The sequence below is a fragment of the Gymnoscopelus microlampas genome, assembly GCF_963454915.1.
Source record: "Gymnoscopelus microlampas genome assembly, chromosome: 14".
Lineage (NCBI taxonomy): Eukaryota > Metazoa > Chordata > Actinopteri > Myctophiformes > Myctophidae > Gymnoscopelus > Gymnoscopelus microlampas.
Window position 1 is genome coordinate 3,249,832 of NC_139951.1, and position 26,809 is coordinate 3,276,640.

Here is a 26,809-nt window from a genome sequence, read left to right on the forward strand (position 1 = left end):
AACATTTCAGCCAATCAGGAGAGAGTGCCCATTTATCAGCTTCATTTTTAGAGTGTTCACGTTCCAATATTGTCTGCTCATTTCTTTGTGTCCTCACTTCCAATTTCACTTGTTTAATCTGTATCCTGACTGAGTTCTCTATCCTGATTGGATAAAATTGGTATCCTGACCTGTAAATGCATTTTCTGTTTATTAAAGAGCTGGAGAGACATGGAGTCTCCTGTTACTGAACAAACACTCTATAGCAATGAGTACTATCAGAATATAGCTATTTAAGCTATTTAACAACTATTTTAACCAAAGACAATCACTCACCCTACCTTTACAGTCAGTATTAAACAGCTCTTGCCTCTTGCTGAGTGTTTGTTCAGTAACAGGGAACAAGTGAAATTGGAACTGGAACACTTTAAAATTGAAGCTGATAAATGAGTACTTTTTCCTAATTGGATGAAATTGGCAACCCACTGAAAAGGTATTTTCTGTTTATTAAAGAGCTGGAGAGATGGGTGAGCGACCTGAGCCCTATTACTGAACAAACACTATAGCAATGATTACAGTTCTATCAGATCTATAGCAATGATTACAGTTCTATCAGATCTATAGCAATGATTACAGTTCTATCAGATCTATAGCAATGATTACAGTTCTATCAGATCTATAGCAATGATTACAGTTCTATCAGATCTATAGCAATGATTACAGTTCTATCAGATCTATAGCAATGATTACCAGTTCTATCAGAAACTATAGTAATCATTGCTTTGTTTTTGCTTGTTTTTTTTTTTTTTGCTCAAGAGATATCACTTAGGCTACCCTACCTTTATTCAAGGACGTCTTTGCCAGGAAAACACTTCTAAAGGTAAGACCTGTTTATTGTTGTTATTGTGCATTTGGAAATAGTTGGCTGATTTGCCAAAAAATGATTCATTCATTGTTATTTATATTATTTGCAAACTTCCCATGATTGAATTATAAACCTGAAGAGACTCTTCATTGTCTAGACATACATACATCTGATATAGCCTTCATACAACACTGATAATAAGTGATAAACTAAAACTGCTTGTTGTAGTCATGGAAGCTGTAGTTCAGTATGTATGACCAGAGGATGGCAGCGTTGCACTACAAGCCAGCTTTGCAATGGCTTTGCAGTGCTGACATTACAATGCAACATGTTGTGAGCTTGTACATCTCCTATTTTCACCCCCAGAATAGGGATAGAGTCCATTTGGTTAAGAATATTTGAAAAATACAAATCCAGAATGTCACCATGAAGTGGCCTCCCTACTTCCAGAGCCTGACCCTGAATTTCAGCCTGAACCAAAAAAGGCCCCACACACATACAGAGACACAGTGGTGGAAAAAGTACTCAAATGTTTTACTCAATTAAAAGTATCAATACTGCAATATAGAAAATTACAAGTAAAAGTCCGGAATTAAACATTTACTTGAGTAAAAGCACAAAAGTATTGGTATCAAAATGTACTTAAAGTACCAAAAGTAAAAGTACTAAAATGTTTGAAAATAGCAGATCTACAAGCTCACAACGCGTGGCGATGCGAGGCGTTGTGAGCTTGTACATCGGCTATTTTAAAATAGTATGAAATTGGCCTAAAGTGGTTAATTTCCGTTTATGATGTAATCATTTATATCTACAAAGTAACTAGTAACTAAAGTTTTCAAATAATTGTAGTGGAGTAAAAGTACAATATTTGCCTCCGAGATGTAGTGGAGTAGAAGTAAAAGTATAGGCAACTAGAAATACCTCAGTAAAGTAAAAGAATTGCCCAGGGTCGAATAGTCCAAAGAATTGATAAGCTAACAGAAAGTATTTAGTTTTGCTGTCATTTCTGGTTGCATGGCACATGGCAGGTCACAACGTATGGGTCAAGCTTTAAACCATAGCTCACATCTGTGTGTGTGTGTGTGTGTGTGTGTGTGTGTGTGTGTGTGTGTGTGTGTGTGTGTGTGTGTGCGTGCGTGCGTGCGTGCGTGCGTGCGTGCGTGCGTGCGTGCGTGCGTGCGTGCGTGCGTGCGTGCGTGCGTGCGTGCGTGCGTGCGTGTGTGTGTGCGTGTGTGTGCGTGTGCGTGTGTCAACAATCTTCCATACATTTATAGACTCAGGGGAGTCCCTGCTAGGTGCTTGACTGTATTACTATATATAGGGGTAGACAATGAGTTTCATCCTGGCATTTGCCAAGGCACCAAGAAATGCCAGTCAAAGCGAAGACTGGCCAATCACAGCGCGTCCTCGCCGGACATGCTTGCAGAGGTTCTTGGGTAATGAAGTCAAAGACGTTGGCTGCCGTTATTTGTGTCAAAATTGGCCACTGATACCCCAAACTACATAGTGCTGCTTTAATTCATGTGTCTGTCATGTGGCAGTCTCAGGTCCAGAGGGCCAAAGACTCGGAATCCAGCCCTGGCCTCCCTATTAAATATTCGAGGTTCAATGTGGTTCTTTATCGTTACATCATGTGCATATATGGTACATAAGAGAGTAAAGCGTATTTTTGGCGGCTTCCTTCAGACAATGTTGCAGTATAGGTAATAATTGAACTATTGATATTAACTTACAGTATTTCGTGTACAGTAGACTACATACTGACTGCTTCTTTTCATGTCCTATAGTGTGGTGAAGGTTGACTCTATGCCCCATTTGGCCAAATGGAAGTATCGCCCAAGCACCACGACCCAACTTTAACCACGTAAGCCGTTGTGTTTCAAGTTGCTTGATTTGATATTTAGATATTTGATATTCATTAGATCACACTCCCCTCATACAAACCCATTGAAGATTTTTAGATTTGATCTAAGAAAGCATTATTTTTCACTTTGGGCTATTCAAAAATAGCAAATATACAAGCTCGTAGCACGGCACCAAGTGCCGCGCTACGAGCTTGTAGATCTGCTATTTTTGAAAATTTGTGAAAATGTGTGCAAATCTTTGAATATATATATTTTTGAAGCGAACATTTTTAACTCAAATCTTTGCTTCTGGGGGGTCCCTGGAACAAAATATTTTGACGGGGGTCCGCGGCAAAATACAAATAATTTTGGGGGTCCTTGACATGAAAAAGATTGAGCACCACTGATATAGAAACATACGTTTTTCAGAATACTGTTGAGATTTAGGAGACATGTGGAATCGGCTTCAGGTCTCACTGGGTTAACCATGTTGGACACATTGAAAACACGCGTCCCTAGTTCTGGTGACTGATATTGTCCTTCTAATGTGAGAAGGGGCCGTGTTTTTTCCACATTTATTTTTTTATTGATTTGTTGAAAATCTCAAAAAAAGAAGTAATAAAAGTAATTAAACCTAATATTATTCTTGCTATAGAAGAAGCCATGGCTGACATTTTTTTTTATCATTTAGAAGATAATGTAAAAGCGGTTTTCTTTCAATGTTACAAAAAGGTCATGGCACCGCACACTGCCGTGTTTACAGCACTCTCCGCTCATTCCTCTATTTTAAGAGTCCGAGACCAGACTGACTAAGGCACCCAAACTTAAACTAGCTTCACACATCTCTGGATCATTACACATATGCCCTGACATCTCAGCTCTCACACACACACTCTCTCTCTCTCTCTCTCTCTCTCTCTCTCTCTCTCTCTCTCTCTCTCTCTCCCCCCCGCTCTCTCTCTCTCTCTCTCAGTGGTGTAAAGTAACTAAGTACATTTACTCAAATACTGTACTTAAGTACAATTTTGAGGCACTTTTACTTTACTGGAGTATTTCCAATTGTCTATACTTTTACTTCTACTCCACTACATCTCAGAGGCAAATATTGTTTTTTTTACTCCACTACATTTATTTGAAAACCTCAAATAAGCTCAGTCAACCTCAACGCGTCGCGTTGTGAGCTTGTAGATCTGCTATTTTCAAACAATTTAGTACTTTTATTGTTTGTACTTTTAAGTACATTTACTTTTGTACCAATACTTTTGTACTTTTTACTCAAGTGCATTTTTTTATTCCGGACTTTTACTTGTTAGCGGAGTACTTCCACATCGCAGTATTGATACTTTTACTTGAGTAAAACATTTGAGTACTTTTTCCACCACTGCTCTCTCTCTCTGCCAGTCATCTGATGTGACACGGGGGGGGGGGGGTTGGTCCCAGAGACCCCCGGTGTCAAGTATGAAACAGGTTCCAGTCACAGAGCAGAGTTCAGTTTATCACCAGGACACAGAGAGAGAGAGACACACACAGTTCATATGGTCTGGGAGTCGCTCGCTGCTGCCACCTCGTCGTCTAATATATATATACCGGCCTGTCAGCCTTGTTGAACTTTCGAGGGGCAACTTTTCAGCCAGCTTCCGTTCACTTTCCTTTCCATTTCCTTTCCCTGCATTGATTTTTACCTTCCCCCCGACAAAAAGGGCTGTTTGGGAACCAGAGAGTCAGCATGCAGTCGTGTGCACGCTGTGGGTTCGTGGTCTACCCGGCCGAGAAGATCAACTGCATCGACCAGGTGAGACCCGAGCGGGGCTGTCACGATTTACACATTTAAAGGTAGGGTAAGTGATTTACTTTGGTTAAAATAAGTGTTAAATAGCTCTATATTGTGATAGTACTCATTGATATAGAGTGTTTGTTCAGTAAAAGGTGTCTCCCATGTCTCTCCAGCTCTTTATTAAACAGAAAATGCATTTTCACTGCTCTCTCCTGATTGGCTTAAATGGTGTCACCTGCCTGAAAATGTATTTATATTCTGTTTACTAAAGAGCTGGAGAGACCCCTGTGACCGAACAAACGCTCTGTAGTAATGATTACTATCAGAATATAGTACTTTAACCTTTTAACAATATATATATATATATATATATATATATATATATATATATATATATATATATATATATATATATATATATATATATATATATATATATATATATATATATATATATATATATATATCACTTACCCTAACTTTAAGTTGATGATTAATTGTCACACTAATAATTGCGATGAATTATTTAATTGTGTTTTTGGCATCGGGACATATGTTTTTAGGCTTCGTAATCAGACATTGCACATGGCGGATATGACAAATAACCTAAATATACAAAGAAAATACTGACACATTTAATAATTTTATACTTAAAAAAAAAAAGTAAAAATAGCGGAAATTGCTGATCTGCCAGCTTACGTCACAAAGTGCTGTAAAATCTGCTATTTCTGGAAAATTATGAAAATGTATGAACATTCTTCAACATGAAACGATTATTAAATAATTGCAATTAGGCGATCATGTAATAATTGTGACAAGCCTAGACACAAGTAGAGTCATCCCACTAGTGCTGAATGGTTTCATTCCAAGATGTAATGAAGACAGGGTTGGATTTGCTAGGAGGGGATGGGGTGTAAATCCAAGCCTCTGATTTTGATATCCCCCCCTTCTCGTCATAGTTTTTTTTTAATGGCCGGTGGGGATATGTTTTAACTTAAGCCTGCTTATGATCAGACTGAATTAAATACATGTATTTCCTTTTGGGATATACACGTCTGATATAGGTTTGACATTTATGTTTGATAATATCACTATTTAACTATTTAATTCAAAATGTATGTTAAGATTATGTAAATTATTACTCAAAAGCCCAACAACACAGATAACAGCCACAAAATAAAAAGCATTTTATCTGTAAACTAGCTTATAATTGTAATTGATACAGTCTATTATCGGTTTTACTTTGTTAGAATAAATACATGTAGATGAAATTAAATTATAGATTTAAGTAAGACACAAAGTCTGGTCTTGGTAAGACTTCTTATTTTACATTAGAAAAGTAAACTCCATACATTATTAAAGTACAACATAAAAAAAACGATCAAAAGGCTGATGCTAATATGATGACAGTGGAGCTATTCAAAGGCCTCCGTTACGTAAGACTGTCTCAGCAATGACTGCTACCAAATGCTATAGGTGGTGACTAAATGCTAGGTGGTCGTATTAAAGGGATAGTTCACCAACAAAATGACTTTTTTTCTATCGATTAGTCACCCCATGGTCATCAAATTATTGGCTTTGGAATTCGACAAAAACAAAAAAATATCCATGAATTCAAGTCTCCATGGGGTGACTAATCGATAGAAAAAAGTATTCATTTGGGTGAACTATCCCTTTAAAGCATTTTATAGCATGATGCGACAGTGTCAGAAAACATAATTTAATGCACTAAAGTTTATAAAAATGTTATTAAGCTACATCTGTACATAAGCGCGATATGAGGAATATGTATAGCCACAGATTGAATACAAATGTTGGCAGGTGATAAGCGGTACAGTTCAATTGTTAGTCAAAGGAATCCATTATATTTTACAGTAGTTAAAGGACAACTTTGTTTTTTTACAACCAAGGTTTATATTTTAGCTTGTAATTAAAGTAAATAAATGATGAGTGTAATTTTTTTTTCATTTACTGCTTTCTATAGTTTTAGCATTTTTTGCGATATTTTTTACAGTGGGCGGGGGCATTCTGTCCGGTGGCTAAATATGCCTTTTTTACACAATAAAAAAGGTCCGGCTGTCTGAGATGGCCAGATGTGAGTTATTGGGGGCTAGAAGAGCTACTGTAAATAATAATAAAGAAAACGGCGGGTTAATGTGTTAAAAAAATGCATATTTAGCCACCGGACAGAATGCCCCCGCCCACTGTGAAAACACTGTAAAAAAGATTGTGAAAATTGCTGAAACTATAGAAAGCAGTAAATTTAAAAATTTTAACACTCATCTTTTATTTACTTTAATTACAATCTAAAACATAAACATTGGTTGTAAAAAAACAAAGTTGTCCTTTAAAGGGATAGTTCACCCCCAAAATGACCTTTTTTTGTCGCATTCCTAAGCCAATAATTTGATGACCAGCAGCGGTTCCGGTAGGATTCACAAAGTCTCCTTTTTATCTCCTACCGGAACCGCTGCCTACCGGTCCGCTGGTCATCAAATTATAGGCTTCCATAGAACTATCCCTTTAAGATGAAGTTCTTGACATCTACCGCGATTTACACCTTATTCCACACAGAACCCCAGCCTGCCTCCAGGGCTATCTGACAGCATGTTTGGCAAAAAACAAACAAAACATACTTTCTGTCCCATACTCCAGTCTCTTGAATGCATCTTCACACGGTGAACTAGATTGGAGTCATATCTCCTGGATTAGAGAGCTGACATTTGAACAGATGTCATATATGTCCCATATATCCGTCTTGATTATTATTATTATTATTTTTTGCTTCTTTCAGAACTGGCACAAAGCATGTTTTCATTGCGATGTCTGTAAGATGGTGCTGACCGCAAACAACTTTGTCAGCCACAAGAAGAGACCGTACTGTTCTGTGTGAGTATTCTTTTCCCCCCAGTAACAGGGGTCTCCCCCTGTCTCTGAAATAGAAAGCGATGAAACTAAATACTAAAAAAACAGAAAGGAGCATGCAGTACAAAATTGGAACCGGAACACTATAAAAATGGGCTCTCATTACTGATTGGATGAAGTTGGTGTCCCACCCGAAGAGTACTCTACAGTTAAGTACTGTACTTAAGTAACATTTTGAGGTATCTGTACTTTACTTGAGTATTTCCAATTTATACTTTTACTTTGACTCCACTACATCTCAGAGGCACATATTGTACTTTTACTCCACTGCAATGATTTGAAAACGTTAGTTACTAGTTACTTTGTAGATTTTGATTATTATTACAAAACATACATTCCCCACTTCAGCCCTATATACATTTCGGCCATTTGAAAATAGCCGATCTACAAGCTCACAATGCGTCGCCATGCGACGCATTGTGAGCTTGTACATCTGCTATTTACAAAAGATTTGTATACATTTGAAAACTTGAAATGGGACATTTTGCATAATGAGTACTTTTACGTTTGGTACTTTAAGTACATTTTGATGCCAAAACATTTATACTTTTACTCAATTACATTTTGAATTGCGGACTTCCACTTATAACAGAGTATTTCTACATTGCAGTCTTGATACTTTTACTTTTAAGTACAAAATGTGAGTACTTTCTCCACCACTAGTTATATTTGTACGCATTCAGAGTTACAAATGGATGAATAACTGTGCACATTGCAACAGCCTCTCCAAGCTGACTGTTCAGATGATTCATATGTAGGATATAGATTGTACCCAGCATTTCATACTGTACACGTTTTATGGCCTTCCTCTGGTGACCTCAGAAAAGCATGATGATGACTGAACCAAAAACGATCATCGTTTTAAAATACACTGCATAGGTATGTATTATTTTCATATCCTGACAGCATGCTTTAAAAACCCCTACAGGCACAACCCAAGGAACAACACCTTCACAAGTGTGTACGAGACGCCTATTAACATCAACGCAAAGAAGCAAAGCAAGGCCAGCAGTGAGGTAAGACGATCACAACTGATAGAACTCGTCGAAGCTGACTTTACACTGATGTTGAGGACAATGGGGGGAAAAAAAGGTTTGGCATGGTGAGGGAAAGAGGCATACATTTTTTGATTGTATCTTATAGAGGCCAATTCTAGTAACGCCTTCTAAATCCTGACCTAAGTAGAGTATTTAGAAACAACAGTGGTCATCACAGTGATGGAAGCTCACTTAAAAAAAGAAAAGGATTTTTTGAAGTGCGCGGTGATATTTAGAGGTTATTATTTCATCATGCGTCTCGCTAGCCAATCAAAGCAAAGGGTCTGAATAGAGTCAGCCAATCACGGTACGGCAAAAAGGGTGTGAATAGAGTCAGCCAATCACAGTACAGGGAAAGACGAATTCCCAACCCCACTTAGGAGCGGCTACACCGCTCAAAAATTACAAAAAATGTATGTTGCTATATACTCTGTACATAGCAACAAGAACCCCAAAAGGGTTTCCTGTCTTGAAAGGTATAGTTGTAAATAGGTGTTCCCACCCTAAATGGGTTAAGTAGTAATTTTTGGAACACTTCTGTTTCATTAATACTATTTTTGTTTCATTGTTATCATAAATAATCTTTTGTTTGAGTATAAGTCCTCTGCCACAAGCTCTGTTTTGGAATGTACGAGTCGGGACACCCGACCCTCGCCCGGTAGCATGTTGAATTCTCTGGGATACCTCTACACATGATGTCACATGTTAAAACACACAACACCACCTCACTGACAGCATGAGAGAAGAGCATTGAGTCCCATGAGTCAAGGACGTTGCCTGTGACTCATGTCACTGTCCGCTCGCTCAGTAACGGACGCATATCGTGTTTATCTCCATGACCGCATCGGGACATGCCAGGCTGGGTTTACATTAGGGCTGGGTGATGTTGATAAAATCCTATATCACAATATTGTCTAACAAATGCCTCTATCAATATTGTGACGATAATATAAACATTTCTTTGAAATTGTTCTAAAATGGTCAACATTTTTTGAAATATCCGACTTACAAGCTCACAACGTGTTGCGATGTGACACTTTGTGAGCTGAAAACCTTTTGAAAAAAGACAACACTTATGCCATATCACAATATTTCAATATCCCCGACAATATGTAGTCTCGTGTCACAATATCGATATTGTGAGCTTGCTAAATTTTGCTCTTCGTCGCAGGGTGAAGGATTTAGGGCTTAAGTGTTTAATTGGGGACTTACATTTTTTCAAGACACAAGACTGTACGAAAGCGTATACATGACCTTTGACCTGTCATGTTGTCTTTAACTGGTGTGTTGGTGTACGATTAGCAGCGTTAAGTTGTTTATTAATGTCTTTCAGTTCATCGTTTAGGATCAGTTGGGGTCAGTCTGAAATTCAGTTGACCTACAGCATGGTACACACACACACACACACACACACGCACACACACACGCACACGCACACGCACACGCACACGCACACGCACACGCACACGCACACGCACACGCACACGCACACACACGCACACACACACTGCACACACACACTGCACACAAACATGCATTGCACGCACACGTGCACACACGCGCACACATGCGCGCGCACACACACACACACATGCACGCATGCACGCACGCACGCACGCACGCACGCACGCACACACACACACACACACACACACACACACACACACACACACACACACACACACACACACACACACACACACACACCGAAAAAGAGGGCCGCATCAGCACCGAAGTGGACATATCCATTACTGTTTTGCTCCTCATGAAATCACAGGAAACTACAGTCCTGTCTTTATGAGAGAGAGAGAGAGAGAGAGAGAGAGAGAGGAAAGAGAAAGGGGAGAGAGGGGGAGGGAGGGAGGAAGAAAGAGAGAGGAGACAGACAGAGAGAGAGAGAGAGAGAGATACAGGCAGCTCCTACAGCTACTGGGTCAATGGTGACTGCAGGGCTTTGGAATGGAGAGGGTCTTAGTTTATTTCAGTGCCTGACAGTGGCATGACACCCCCCCCCCCCACCCACTTTATGCATGTGGGTTAAAATTATACCCCTTCCTCTCCCCTGCCCTCCCACCTGTTCCTGTCTGTCTGCCTGTCTGTCTCTCTGTCTCTGTCGTCTGTGTCTGTGTGTGTGTGTGTGTGTGTGTGTGTGTGTGTGTGTGTGTGTGTGTGTGTGTGTGTGTGTGTGTGTGTGTGTGTGTGTGTGTGTGTGTGTGCGTGTGCGTGCGTGTGTGTGTATTTCTGAGTCTAGCCACGTGGTCAGGGGCGCCATGAGGGACAGAAAACCCGGAATGATTCAGAGCCTTGAGATATACAGGAGAACAGGCCAGAGGGTTACATGTCGCCTTTCCGACATGTCGCCTTTCCGACGTTAACGAACCCTATACCTAACCCCAACCCTAACCCTAACCGCACGCGGAAGCCACTAGTCGGAGTAGTGAGATGTCGGAATGGAAGGCGGTTACCAGGCCAGAGATACCAGAGTAATAGACTCTGTATCGGTGAAGCTCACCAATAGGCTCTATTCACAGCAGCCATATTATGAAGACATTCACAGGTGTTACCAATGATACTAATGAAGGCTCTGTTCCATTCTGGTCAAACAGAGTCAGGGTGCTGATGTAGTGCATGTTGGCTCACTGGAAACACCAGTGGGTCTACAGCTGGGGGTCCAGGGACCCTCATGGGCTTCCAAATGGCCCCTTACAGTTACGGGTCCATTTGGTTCCATGTGTACACTCTCAGAGTTATGGGGGTCGTGGTGCTAGACTAAATGGAACAGAGCCTTCATTATCATTGGTAACACCTGTGAATGTCTTCATAATATGGCTGCTGTGAATAGAGCCTATAATGCGTTTGTATCGAGTTCATTGTGTTCTAAGTGTTTTGGAGCATTTTGCCGCGTTGTCACCAGTCAAAGCAGCTCGCAAGGAGCTGTGTTTACAAGAACAAGACATTGTTCCCATACCTCGAACGGATGGCTGCGTGTTTTTAAAAGGATCCCCGGCTAATAAGACAAATATGCCTTAATACCAGTGATGTAAAGTAACTAAGTACATTTACTTAAGTACTGTACTTAAGTACAATTTTGAGGTATTTGTACTTTATTTGAGTATTTCCAATTTCCAATGCTTTTACTTCTACTCCACTACATCTCAGAGGCAAATATTGTACTTTTACTCCACTACATATACTTTAAAACTTTAGTTACTAGTTACTTTTCAGATATAAACTATGATATAATGAAACATACATTAACCACTTCAGCCCTATTTTATACATAGGCTATTTGAAAATAGCCGATCTACAAGCTCACAACGCGTCGCATCGCGACGCGTTGTGAGCTTGTAGATCTGCTATTTTCAAATATTTAGTACTTTTACTTTTGGTACTTTAAGTACATTTTGATGCCAATACTTTTGTACTTTTACTCAAGTACATTTTTAATTCCAGACTTTTACTTGTAACAGAGTATTTTTATATTGCAGTATTGGTACTTTTACTTAAGTAAAGAATTTGAGTACTTTTTCCACCACTGCTTAATACGTTATAATTGTCCTCTATCACTAAAATGCAAAATTAAAAACAACTTAAATATTTTATTTATTTGAAAAAACTGTTAATCTTTTACTCAATAGGGGTAATGCCTGTTGCAAGTTGATGATGTCATTTGTCCATGTGTGGTCTAGCCCTATGGAATTTATGGAATGCATCTGAAAATAAAAAACAACTTAATACTTTAACTTAATAATAAGTTTAATTATATGAGCACAAAATCAATATTTTAAATGTTTTTTTTGCACATGCATTCCATAAATTCCATAGGGCTAGACCACACATGGACAAAATTACAACTTGCGACGGGCATTGCCCCTATTGAGTAAAAGATGAACTGTTTCTAAAATAAATACGCTATTTGAGGTGTTTTAATTTTTTTATTTTAGTTATAGAGGACAATTATAATGTACTAAGGCATATTTGGATTATTAGCCAGGGATCCTATAGCCAGGAGGGACGCGGCGGCTGTTTAGATCCCATAACCCAGAGGGACGGATGCATTGTAATTGGATATTTGGTTGTTAAAACAGCTGCTAGGCCAGGGGTATTCAACTAGATTAGGCAGGGGGCCACAACTGCAAAATAATTTGGAGTTGGGGGCCACACAGTGCGCGCAAATGCACGCGCGCGCAGCGCGCGTGCATGTGTGCACACAATTTGCGCGCGTGCGCGAAGCGCACGCGCGCGAAATTTTTCGGGTCTAATTCGGGTCTAATTCGGTCTAATTCGGGTCTAATTCGGGTCTAATTCGGTTCTATTTGACCAATATAAATCAACCTTTTTTCGGGTCTAATTCGGTCTAATTCGGTTCTATTTAAGGTTCTAAGTTAAGTTCCAATGAAAGATGGCCTTTAAAGAACTAATGAAGGATAAATAATTTGTACTGTTTTAACTTTGATAACATAAATTAAAGTTAAAATAAATAATAATTATGAAAATTAAAAAAAAAAAAATTTTTTTTCTTTTTTTTTTTTTCAGATTTTTGGAATATGGCCAGGGGCCACAAGGAAGCTCCTCGCGGGCCGCACGTGGCCCGCGGGCCGCCAGTTGAATATCTATGTGCTAGGCCATAAGGACTGAGTGGTATAATTTTAGGATACGTTTCTGCTACTTCAAGCGCTCAAATCCTGCGCACTATACAATGAAACTGCTCAAGAAATATCAACATTACTGAACGTATATGGGCGACTTAAATGAAAGCACTTTCACGTCATGTAAAAGTGAAATCAGTCCACCCATAATTTTGTCATATTAGTGTCAGTTTAACCCATTAAGACCGGGAAAGCATCTGTCATTTTAGATTTTAACCACTTTAACCATTATCTTATACTTTGACTATTCAAAAATAGCAGATATACAAGCTCATAGCAGCTCTACGAGCTTATAGATCTACTTTCTTTATTTTTATTGTGAACATTTTTGCAATTATTTGAATACATGTATTTTAAAGCGAACATTTGTAACTCAAATCTTTGCTTCTGGTTTTTGAATCAGTGGTTCTCAAGGACTCCCAAAATTATATGTATTTGGCCACAGACCCCCCAAAATATTTAGTTCCAGGGACCCCCCAGAAGCAAAGATTTGGGAAAAAAATGTTTGCTTGAAAAAATATATAAGAATATTGCATAATCTACATATCCCCAGGGGGGTCCTCACAGCCCACATGAATTTGAAAAAACACTGCCTCAAGTAATCAACAAACTATACTATAAAACATTGGCCACATTGTCAAATAATTTAAGAAAGAGGCCAAAATTGGGAAAATGGCCGATGTACAAGCTCTGCTATTTTCGCAATATTTATCTGTGGAACTAAGTCAAACAAAAGGGGGGGTTCCCAGTTCAAATATGATTATTTTGTGGGGTCACGGCCTGAAAAGGTTGAGATCCATTCCTATAGTTCATACCGCATAGCAGGGGGTCCCTGGCACAAAATATTTTGAGATGGGGGTCCGCGACCAAATAGCCTACATATTAATTTGGGGCTCCTGGACATGAAAACATTTGAGAACAACTGAGTTTCCAGATGGGAGGCCAAAGCTCTCAGACACAATAAATCGTATCTGTCGGGTGGAAACCTCATATCTCCAAAGCTGTTACTTTTCAGGATTCAAATTCAAAAACAGCAAAAGCAGCAGATCTACAAGCTCAAAACGCGTCGCTTCGCGCTGCGTTTCGAGCTTGTAGATCTGCTACTTTTGATGCTTTTGAGTGAGGCTGTAGTATATGATCAAGTAGGGCAAAAAAGAGCAAAAAGTTTAAATATGGAGATAAGAGGTTTCTGCCTGACAATGAAATACCATGTAGGAACAGCCAGTCAAGGTTCGACATGCCAGGAAGGCAGGAGTCAGTCACATCATGCTAGCTGAGCATACCGTATAACATACAGTACATACAAGCTCTGTCTACCACCTTGCCAGCCTGGCTGTTACAGTGTGTAAACCATGTGTATCTAATATAGATCACCCATAAAAAGAGGACCTACTACTAACCTACTATGGTTGGTTACACTGGGTCCTGCAACAAGACAATTTGTTTCACAAATCCACTTGAGCCCTAAGCCCTTAATATACTTAAAGGGATAGTTCACCCCCAAAATTACTTTTCGATCGATTAGTCACCCCATGGTGACTTGAATTCATGGATATTTTTTTTGTTTTTGTCACATTCCTAAGCCAATAATTAGATGACCAGCGGACGGGTAGGCAGCGTTTCCGGTAGGAGAGACAAAGGAGACTCTTTGTGTCTCCTACCGGAACCGCTGCCGGTCATCAAATTATTGGCTTAGGCATGTGACAAAAAATATCCATGAATTCAAGTCTCCATGGGGTGACTAATCAATAGGAAAAAAGTCATTTTGGGGGTGAACTATCCGTTTAACTGTGCGACAAATTGTGAAAATAGGCAATCTACAAGCTCAAATGTAGAACTAGAATATGTAAACCTGTAAACTTTTCTTAAATGTTTTTAAAAAGTGAGCCTATAATGACACACCCATAATAGGGACACCAGGGTGAAAGTGGCTACACTTTGGTCTAGGATTGCACAAGGTTAGGACACACTGATGATGCAAATGCCCATGGTGAGAACACTGAGTGGGACAGAGTGTAGGGAAGAAGGGAGCAAAATATCTGTTGAGATTAAAATCGTTGCAAAACAAATAGAACACTATCTTTGCTATTTTTGAACACTGATTATTAAAAAAAAAAAAAATATATATATATATGAATCGATATGAAATAAACTAAGACACTCTTTTTTTCCCCGAAGCTCTGCAGTCACCATGGACCCAGTAGCTGAAGAAGTAGCGTTACCTCTCTCTCTCTCTCTCTCTCTCTCTCTCTCTCTCTCTCTCTCTCTCTCTCTCTCTCTCTCTCTCTCTCTCTCTCTCTCTCTCTCAGCACTCATGTGCCACGATAGTCTGCCATCTCAATGCCACACTAATATTAGGGTTGAACACATTTAGATCTTGTGGTTCAGTTCCGTATCATGGCTTCTGCCACTGCTCCATGCAGGTTGACTGGATGGGGAAATCTCTGGCTATGCAAAGATATTAATATCTGTGCTCAAAATGTTAGCCTCTAATCTCAGGCATCTGTTCAGGTTGGCTGGTTCAATGATCATAGAGATATAACTATAGTGCTTGCTTACTGTAAAAGACCCAACATCCAAGGATTGGTTTATGCACTCATCAACTTACCAAAAACAATAATTAATTGGATAACATATCCAATGTGACAGGGTGTGTGAAATATATCAATATATCAACCAATAACTCATACCAAATATCAACGTTTTAGAAACAGGGACAAACCGCAACCACCAGTCTTTACACCTTCACATAAAAACAAGGGCAATGTCGCTTACAATAAGCAGACATGGCAACCAATCATGACGCGTTGCAAAGCCTTTTTTACCAAACACGCCCCCTTTCCACAGCCACGCCCCCACCGTATATATATGAAAAGAAGTGCACGCCCACGATTCAGTCTAAACACATCCCACAAATGGACAGGGTGTTTCTTAGTGTTGCACACACTCTCAAAAAGAAGAAAAGGACAAGGGCGGGAGGCGCCAATAGCCGAGTGGTTAAGACTCGTACCACATAGTCTCTGATGCCTGACAGCAAGTCCCGGGTTCGATTCCCGAGCCTGGTGGACCTTTGCTGCGCGTCACTCCCTGATTCTCTCTCCCCGTTTCCTGTCAATTTTCACTGTGGACCATAAATAAAGACAGGAGGAAAAAAAAGAGGGCAGTGCCTCAATTTCACAAATTAATTTTGGCCTGACAAACAGATTTTTAGCTTGAAGGCGAATAGGACGAAATGTTAATATTTGTGTCTGGACAAAATAAACTGGTGATTTTTTTTTGTTTTGTTAATGAGTGCTCTTACATCCATGTAAGTCTTGTTGAGACTTTACATTTTTTTGCTTTTTTTTCAGCACCACAAAATAGTTTATTTCTTCCTCCATTGCAGGAATGATAGTGCTGTTTGGTTGTTGGGCTGTGAATTTGATCTATGTATTTTATTTTACCATGCTGTTATATTGACAATATCAAGCTACAGCAGAGTTGGCTGAATGTGCAATGCAACACTTTCTGTCGATATCAACACATCCATGGAGCCAAAATGGATGCTTTTTTTGTGCGTGTCATTCATGTGTTTATGTTTATGTGCGGTCGTGCATGCATGCATCATTTGTGTATGATACTGCACCTGTGCAGCTGTATACGAGCGCTACAGTATACGTGCGCTGGCTTTTTTTTGCTTACTGCTTAATGTCTTGTCATCTATATGTGCACCCGTGTAGCTGAAGTACCGCGAGGATGGCGAGCGCTTCATGTCTACCTTCCACGTTGACATGAGGTCCATGGAGCTGGAGAAGGCTCGCCTAGCCAAGCTGATGGCTAGCCAGGTGAGCTCCATAGAGCCCTTTAGAGACTTGAGGCCAAGAAAGCCATTGGTCATAAACACCGTCTCTCAACCAGCGGTCCACGGACCACTGATTACAGGAGATGGTCCATGGGAAAATGTTTTTAAATGTTTTAAAATATATTGTAAATAAAGTAAATAATAAATAATGTTTAAATTATATTTCATAATCATGATCATCATCAAATGTAAGAAATGCTTTGAACTTATAGGCGTACTGTGGGATAAAAGCTTGAAATGCAATAAAGTAATGGCTGGTAAGGGCTTGATATTTTTCGTGCGGCAAAAATAGCAGATCTACAAGCTCACAATGCATCACAGTGTGATGCATTGTGAGCTTGTAGATCGGCTATTGGTGCGGAACACCGTCGCTCAACTAAGTATGAGTCTTACTTTAAGATAATTAATGTTACATATTTATACAAATAATTATTATTATCATTGTAATATTTATAAATGTATTAAATATGAATTTTGGGGTGGGGTGGCCCTTCAGGACACAGGAGGCTCTTGTGTCATCTGGGAGGAAAATTCTTTGAAGCAGCATTGTGCGATCTGTGTGATAATGTGTTTCATTGCGATGTAATGCTTGCTGGTTCTGTATATGCATGTGCTGGCTGTCCATGTTGTCATTTCCTCTCCTTTCTAAGCATGTGGTCAAAATCCGGCCAGACTCTTGTCTCAGCTCCTCCTAATGGCGCGTTCCACACTAGTGACGTCAAAGGAACAGCCTACAATCATTCATTCAACCTTTATTTAAGATTCTCGGAGAGATCATTGAGGGAGACATATTTAAATAACATAAATAACACAAAAATAACAAGCAAAACGATAATGTTGACAACAAACGGTTAAAACAGTTGCATGTTGACAGCAATCAGTTAAAACAGTTGCATACAGGTAATGCACGGTTATTATATAAAATCATAAAATGGCCAATAGATGCTAGGGTATTCAATTTCAGTTCTTGTTGCAAGAGATTCCAAGAATCAGGTGCACCATGAGGTATTAAGGTGGTCATTTTCCAAGAAGAGGTGGCAATGATTATTACGCCTCTCAGTCGAAGAAGACCAGCCCACCTTATCATACAGGGCACAGTGATGAGTGTTGTAGCTGTCACCAGTATAAACCTGTCATTTTAATTGGAAGCCAGGGACATGAAACTGTCACTGTGTGACTGGTGTGACGTGCTCACAATTGAGCTGGCCTAAACATTTTTCAGCGCATCAAACAATCCACTCCCCTTCCTCTCTTTCCATAATTCCTGCTCTGTTCCATATTTACAGTGTAGCTTGAGCAACTCTTCAATGGCGAATCGGCAACAATGTTGCTGACCATGCTTGGACGTGTTTTAGCTTCGTCGCCGGCGCCGCTAGTGTGAACACAACATCAGGCTTCGAGGCCCCCCTGAGCCAACACCCTGACCCCTCCCTCTCTCTTTAAAATCGACTCACCCCCACCCTTACCCGTACTTCTCTTTACTTACTGCCACGTTATGGTGGAGTTTCCAGTGCAAGTTGACTTCCACCTGCACTTCGGCCGAACAGCCGTCACAACGATCTGCATCCGTGCAGGAAGTAATAACCGATTTATTAAAACTACCTCTTCACTGTCGTGATGATAACATAACATCCTTCGTGAAGGAAGTAATTAGCTGATTCATTATAACTACCTGCCTCTTCACTTGTGATGATAACAGAACTAAACGTCTGCCTTGCGAGAAGTAATAACTGAGTTATTCAAACTACCTCTTCGCTTGCGATGATAACAGAACTAAACATCCTGGAATTAGTCCATTGTGTGTTAGATGGGAACCATGTGCAACAGGTTTAGGAGAAGCGCTGGTTTGTTTGGGAACATACATAGGCATCGGTTATTTTCTTAGCGATTATTCTGTCGATTACATTTCCAAATAATCGAGAGGCATGGTTTAAAATGAATATATTTTCTTACGTCTTTTATTTAGCATACAGTACATAGCATTATGTTATACTTTGTCGCACAATGGTGTCATGCAAAGATAGTGAAAATAGCGTCCCTTAAAAAGGCAATAGGCTGGTTGGGAAACTCCACCGTGAACATCATTTCTTTCACCAAACCTTACCTTCTCTCTTCTGTTCAATTTAGGATTTGAATGTGTAAAAAAACCCCAAAAAAACACTTTAACTCCTGTATGAAAGGGGGTTTACTTTTTCCCTCGGGGTGAAGTAACCCAGGGAGACAGCAGAAGGAATCAGATTACTCAACGAGTACGGAACTATTATGTACTATTATGACACGCTGATTTGTGTGACTCGTTCTAATAGGCGTACCAGTCTCAGACGCAGTACTCGGAGCAGCAGACGTGGTACTCAGGCACGGTGAGCAGCCAGGAGATGGTGAGGGTGTCCCAGGCTCAGCACAACTTCAGTGATGTGAGTATGAAGAACCAGGTGCTTCCTGGAGACATCCTACTTATTGCTTATTGTTTGTTTGTGTGCACGTAACCCATTAAGACCGGGCACGTATCGGTGTAATTTTAAGATTTCTTTGGCTGTTAAAAAAATGGCAGATCTACAAGCTCATAGCGCATTTTTGCAACTTTTGGGATATATATTTTACATTTTAAGTCAAATCTTTGCCTCTGGGGAGTCTGGAAATTTCTTCTAAAGCCTAACAGTTTTTTGAAAAAAAATATGTTGCTATATCAGTGGTTCTCAAACTTATTTCATGTCATGGACCCCCAAAATGATATGTATTTGGCCGTGGACCGCCATCTCAAAATATGTTGTTCCAGCGACCCCCCAGAAGCAAAGATTTTAGTTACAAATGTTCACTTTAAAAAATATATATTCAAAGATTTTCACGAATTTTTCAAAAATAGCAGATCTACAAGCTCATAGTGCGGCACTCTGTGGCACGCTATGAGCTTGTATATCTGCTATTTTTGAATAGCCAAACTATAACATAATGGTTTAAGTGGTTACACAGATACGTTCCCGATTGCATTATTATGGCGTGGATGCAATGAAGTGTGGAGCGAACTTTGGAGAGCGTAAACTAAATAGCCATTTTAAATAATACATTCAGTGGAAGACTTGGACATGTATTTTCTTAGCGCACGTCAAAACATCTAGCACAGTTACTGTACATATAGCCCAGTTACTGTATTTCTTGCCCTGTTACAGGAGCACACTAGACTGGAGTCTCAGCACTGTCAATGTTTTATACTGAAATACATCAGTCACAAGAGCCAGAAGGCTCTTTCTCTGCAGGAGTCACTGGTCTCTGCAACTGAACCCGTTTAGATTTATGAATTACTGAATAATAGCGAGGCATCGCTCTAATTCTAGATGCATCCATGGGTGCTATGGGCAAAGCTAGCAGAACTGATGTTGTTGTCCAACCAGTATTGAATGTGTGTCTTAGTGTGACAAGATAAATAATAATAAACTGTATATAAAAGTAAATACATTCTAAAGCAGGGGTGGGCAACTTTGATGACGGAGAGGGCCACTATATTTCCACACTCTACTACAAGCTCCGATCTACAAGCTCAAAACCATCTACAAGCTCAAAACGCGTCACAGTGCGACGCGTTTTGAGCTTGTAGATCTGCTATTTTTTAATTGGAATCCTGATTTTTGTTGTGCTATTTTTTAATTGGAATCCTGAAAAGTAACATTTTTATTTAATTTCAAATGCATTTAGTTATACTTATGTTAACTTTATGAACTTAAATACATTGGACATAAAAAAGACAATAGAATTTTAATACTAGTCATTAAGCTACTAATGTAGACTGAAGTAATTAAAGCGGGTCATGTTTGCATGTTTGGAATTGTAACAGCTGAAATCAATAATATATCAATATTCCGATATTAACCTGCGGGCCGCATTAGGTGAATGTGGCCCCCGGGACGCCAGTTGCCCATTGATGTTCTAAAGTGTTGGTGTGCAACGCGCTGTTAGCTTGAACATCTGTTCTCATCTGCAGGCGACACCGTTGTACTATGGAGTACAAATTAGGCTCAAGTCTTAGTTCTTAGTTTTCTGTCACAGAATCTCAGGTAAAACCTTTTTTCAGTTGAAGATGTATGTGTGCTTGAATGACCGGCGAATATTATGTTGTGCTTTAATAACAGGTCAAGTACACAGAGCAGTATGAAGAGAGCAAAGGGAAAGGAAGCTTTCCTGCCATGATCACCCCAGGATACCAGTCTGCTAAGAACGCAAACACCCTGGCCAGTAATGTAAGTGAAAACGTCATTAATGTATATACAGTCCAACATACATAACACTTAGCATAACAATTCAGTTAATTTTACAATAGAGACACAAAGACAGACAGACAGACAGACAGACAGACAGACAGACAGACAGACAGACAGACAGACAGACAGACAGACAGACAGACAGTTGCTTCCAATGCCATACAGTACGTACTCGAAATGTGTGTCAGTTTGTGGCTCCAAACAAGTTTACAGAATGTATACAACACACAGGAACATATTCACATAGGTCAACATACTGTAGGTCATACGCTTCCATCTGCCATATTAACAACACCGGGAAAACTATGGATACAGGAAGCACCGTCTCCTCCAAATAGAGCGACTGCCTATAACACACACACACACACACACACGCACACGCACACGCACACGCACACCCGCACACGCGCGCACACACACACACACACACACACACACACACACACACACACACACACACACAAACACACACGCGCGCACGCACGCACACACAACACACACACACACACACACACACACACACACACACACACACACACACACACACACACACACACACACACGCACACACGCACACACACACGCCAAACCACTGATCAGTCTTACCCAAATACGGAGTCGTGTTTAAAGGGCAAGACCACTTTGGTAGAGGTTTGCGTTGTGTAGTTACCTTGCCATGATGTAACTCCAAAGGTGGGCAAGAAATAAAAGATAATTGCTCCATTGATTAGAAATTGATAATTCAAAATATGCTCCTCATTGACTTACATTGTACAGTAAAACAGCTCTCAAAGTCACTCTTTTAGCACATAAATGAACGTAAACAAAGTTGATTCAGACAATATAGAGCATCACCAAACCCAGTACTGTTTTTTTTTTTAATAAAAATGTCAACTTCCTGTTGATTTTGCCATTTTTAATAAGTAGAAAACCTGGACTGGATCCGCGGATCCGGATCCAGATCCAGATCTTCAAATAGTAAAATCAACAGGAAGTTGACATTTTTATTAAAAAAACAAACAGTACTGGGTTTGGTGATGCTCTATATTGTCTGAATCAGCTATGTTTGGGTTAATTTATGTGCTAAAAGAGTGACTTTGAGAGCTGTTTTACCGTACAATGTAAGTCAATGAGGAGCATATTTTGAATTATCAATTTCTAATCAATGGAGCAATTATTTTTGATTTCTTGCCCACCTTTGGAGTTACATCATGGCAAGGTAACTACACAACCCAAACCTCTACCAAAGTGGTCTTACCCTTTAACTCTGTATGTGGACGTCTAACAATCTATGACGTCACATTGATGACGTCATAGATTGTTAGCAGTACTGCAGTGCAGGGACATCCCCCTCCCCCCTATTCTCTTTTCACGGCGTGGCACCGAAGAGGTCAGACATCCCAAATATGTGGTTCCACACGGCTCCACGTACTGACTGCTGCACAGGGAACCATGCTGTTATTAGACTCTGGGCTGTCTAGAAATGTGCATGGATCCTTGGGGGAGAAATTCCAGTAGAGATGAACAGCATGTGTATCACCTTCTGTTGACTTATAGGACAACTTCACCCATTGTCAACCTTCATCTAAGACCTTAAAGGGTCTCAGGCCCTTTAAGGCCGATTCTTACAAATGTCTTCTAAATCAGTTTCCTGAAAAACCTATGGTATTATATCAGTGGTGCTCAAACTTCTTCATGTCAAGGACCCCCAAAATTATATGTATTTGGCAGCCGGCCCCCATCTCAAAATATTTAGTTCCAGGGACCCCCAGAAGCAAAGATTTGAGTTAAAAATGTTCGCTTTAAAATAATATATATTCAAAGATTTGCTAAAATGTTCGCGATTGTGACGCGCTATGAGCTTGTAGATCTGCTATTTTCGAATAGCCAAAGAATAAAATAATGCTTTTTTAGCTCAAATCTAAAATGACACAGATGCTTTCCCAGTCTTAATGGGCTAACGTGTTTCTCTCTCCTCTCATGGTAGCTGGAGTATAAGAAGGGCCACGACGAGCGTGTGTCTACGTACACCGTGGTGGCAGACCCACCGGAGGTGATCCAGGCAAGAAACCAAGCACAGATCAGCAGTGACGTAAGTTTGTTTTTTTTACTCACACCATCCCAGATGACGCTGACATATTAATATAAAGATTGTGTTGAAGATTAAAGGGATAGTTCAGCCCCAAAATTACTTTTTTCCTATGGATTAGTCACCCCATGGAGACTTTCCTAAGCCAATAATTTGATGACCGGCAGCGGTTCCGGTAGGAGACACAAAGGAGACTCTTTGTGTCTCCTACCGGAACAGCGGCCTACCGGTCCATGGGGTGACTAATCAAGGGAAGAAAAGTCATTTTGGGGGTGAACTATCCCTTTAAGCAGCAACGTTTTCTCAAATGAGTCAGTCAGTAACTTGCGTTGAGCTATCACGATCCTATTTTAGCCTTTCTCACACGTAAATCTATATATAGTATGTAGTTCTCATGTTCATGCTGGGAAAAAAGGTTCATGCATGATCAAAGCCCTAGGGTATTTCAGTGTGTTATGGAATAGACCAGGGTTTCCCAAAGTCCAGGGGTGCCGCAGAATACTTTGATATAATATTTGGAATTTACCAATATCACTTCAGTTTAACCACTTCAACCTTCTAGTAAAACGGACATGAGTTGCACTGTACTTTATGCGCTTTTTCGATCTACAATACACCAAATCTCCTTGCCAAAACTAGTTGATCTACAAGCTTTGCGATGTACTGTGAGCTTTTAGATTGGCTATTTTTGGCAAATGCTCGCCTAGAATAGTGATCCAGGGTTCAAGTGGTTTAACATCAAGTATAACATTATCTTCAATCTGTCCTAATGGAAGCATATATTCTCTCAAGTTTTCCTTGTCTCATTAGTAGGGTCTAAAAGTGAGGTTCTGTGACCATCCTTTGGCAAGTATGTTTTGACGATTGATTTGACCTCTATGGACCCTTTAGAAAATATTTAGCCCCCAGGTCCCTCCCAAAAATCCTGGCATTTTTTGCTAGACAGCCAAATTCAAAATGGCGCCCGGCGCCATCTCTAAAAAATAACTTTTGATCTGAATGACCTAGAATCATGCATGAAGGCACTTTTCCATACAAGTCAACCATGAGGATTCCAAATCTGACACAATTTTAATTGTAAGACCTCGTTTTGACTCCGAAATTCAAGATGGCCGACATCCAGTAGAGTAAAAACTTATACCCAGGGGGCAAAGGGGGGTATGCTGCATTTGCCCTTTCATAAAAGGTTGGCCACCAGAAATAATATCTATGACCCAGTAGGATCACAACCTATATGGACAACCCGGTCACCTTGCTGCTGGAAATCCAATATGGCCGCCTCAATATTATCAGAAAATAGCTTTGGCAATAACTTTTGAACCAGATGGGCTAGAAATAAAAACTTGGTGTCTATTTCATGGTTTCGGAGCATGAGAAACTCAATGGAATACTTATATTTATGATTGGGTGTGTCTGGACCTTTCATTTGCATATTTCCAAGATGGACGCCACGCGAAAATGAGTTTTACTATGACTTTTACAGTGACAGCTGACTGTTATGGCAAAAAGTCTGCTTTTTAAGCAATATGAACACATTTGGTCAGTTTGAGCTTTAATTTATATGTTGTCAATATGGCTGCAGTCATAAATAATGTATGGTATTACATTTTCCCTAAGATTTATAGATCTATAGTTGTGGGGATGATTGCAGAGAAAAATTGGAGAAAAAGCCCACAATGTATCTTATGTATCATTTTAATAAACTAAATACAATATAAACAGACATATGCACACTCCAAGACTTGCCAAAAACTTCAACTTTATGGCTATACAAATTATCATAGTGGTATGCATTCAAGTAACATAACAAAATATAGACTACTTAGTGACAAATACAGTAAAGGCGGAGTTGAGGTTGCCTACAAAAGGTTAATTTTAACCTCCATGGTGCTGTCTTGCCTGCTTCTAAAGCCAATGATACTATGGTACAATGCTATTCACTGTCACTGTTGTCATGTGTTGCACTGATCCTGCTGCATCGTGTCTCCAGTCCCTGTCAACGGCATCCTAAGTAGCATGGAATTGCCTTCTTTGCACAGGAACAGTTTTTCTGGCAGCCTTTGATACTAGCCTGGGACCAGACGAATCTGCGAGTGCAAAAAAAAATTGCACTCTGCAATTTGGGTCTGGCACCGCTCCATAGAGAATCCATTTCCGGTTCCAGAAGACGTGGGGCACCAATCAGGGCCCAGTATTCGAATATGGGCGACTGTAATTGGTAGTTGGTTGTAGGTCTAACCAATTGCGTCGAGGGACATTGTTTTGATCCCGCCCCTTGGGAAACAAAACGTCCTCATGGAAGCACCAGACTCATATCCACGCAGTGATATAGTCTAGCTACGTCAGGCTACTTTGATACAGCTGCATGATATTGCCTTGTTCATTGACACAGGCCAGGCTGGCTCGGTAGATGCAAGGGGGACTGCATTGCTAGCACTGAGAGACCATCCATACTCTGTGAAAGAAGGAATATCCGGCTTGGCGATATGTGCACATTTATCTATTATGATTGCTAGAACAGCTCTTCTCAGGTGCAGGTCAAAGGCATTCTCTGTCGGGGGCAGCAGCTTTAAGAGGCTTGATCTATTATTGAGGAACTTGTACACTCTAAACTTACTCAGGTCAAAATCCTCCTGGTGGTCCGCTTTGGATGTATATACAGCAATTGTGAGGTCTCGTGCCTGATTGATGGACGTCATCTGAGAGGGAATCAGAAGAGTTTTCACCAAACTCCTCAAGTGCAGAGATCCAGACGCATGATGGCCTTGAACCATGCCTTCTTCCCAGTGAAGAAGGGATAGCTGGTGGTACAGTATCTCTGCCACTTAAACTATGGATAAAGGGCAGGGCACGACACTGTGCGAGCCCCAGTGCTGATACCATTTGATGGATAGGAAGGTATGAATTTTGCTCTGTTCTCACCCACAGCTCTGGAAGGCATCTGAGATGGGTTGCTGCATAGTAAAGGCACATGATGATGATGATGTCTGTGTCATTGGCATGGATGACAACTCTGTCAACTTTGTCATTCTGGACACTGTACATGGTGTGGAGTATTATTCTTGTATCAGCCTCCTGTTGTGTGGATTCTAGTGCAGGGACATCTTCAATAGACCCCTCCTTGATCACCACACTCCTTGTCTCTTCTTTAAACCCCCCACCCAAGTAAAGATGTGTTGGACCAAGGGCCGACTTAAGTTTCTCATTTTCACACCATTCGTCACAGAGGAAACTCAATAGGTTTGCCATGTTAGCTGACACAGCAAAAAAATGGATCTGGAGCTGTGTAATGCATACTGACTTCATATTCTTTGGTAGGTTTTGGTCAAGCATATCTGTGTTCTTGCTCAGCTGTCTTAAGACTAGGTCCACTATACCGGTCAAAACAGAAGTGAATGATCTCTGTGCCAGCAGGCACATCATTCAACATTAGACGTTGGTATCGTTCAGCGATTGTTCCAAATGCTTCACCTTTCAGGAACGACCAATGGCGCATGGCATACATGGCATCAATAACTACTGCTGTTTTTATGTCTTCTGTAGGCAGGTCAGG

At 40.2% G+C, this 26,809-nt stretch overlaps 1 protein-coding gene across 3 annotated transcripts in view; it reads left to right on the forward strand.

Moving 5' to 3' along the window:
• Positions 1–4,194: 4,194 nt before the first annotated feature.
• Positions 4,195–26,809, forward strand: part of nrap (nebulin-related anchoring protein) — a 78,200-nt gene continuing 55,585 nt past the window's right edge. For 2 of the 3 annotated variants that reach the window (XR_014602221.1, XM_084077976.1), the window contains exons 1-7: positions 4,195–4,480; positions 7,257–7,351; positions 8,316–8,403; positions 16,793–16,897; positions 19,221–19,328; positions 21,039–21,146; positions 23,155–23,259. Coding sequence is in view for 1 of the 3 variants with exons in the window: in XM_084077976.1 (XP_083934102.1) it covers positions 4,415–4,480; positions 7,257–7,351; positions 8,316–8,403; positions 16,793–16,897; positions 19,221–19,328; positions 21,039–21,146; positions 23,155–23,259 (675 nt within the window). In the remaining 2 variants the exon portion in view is untranslated. The remainder of the gene's footprint in view (positions 4,481–7,256; positions 7,352–8,315; positions 8,404–16,792; positions 16,898–19,220; positions 19,329–21,038; positions 21,147–23,154; positions 23,260–26,809) is intronic. The other variant, XR_014602222.1, reaches the window with a different exon arrangement.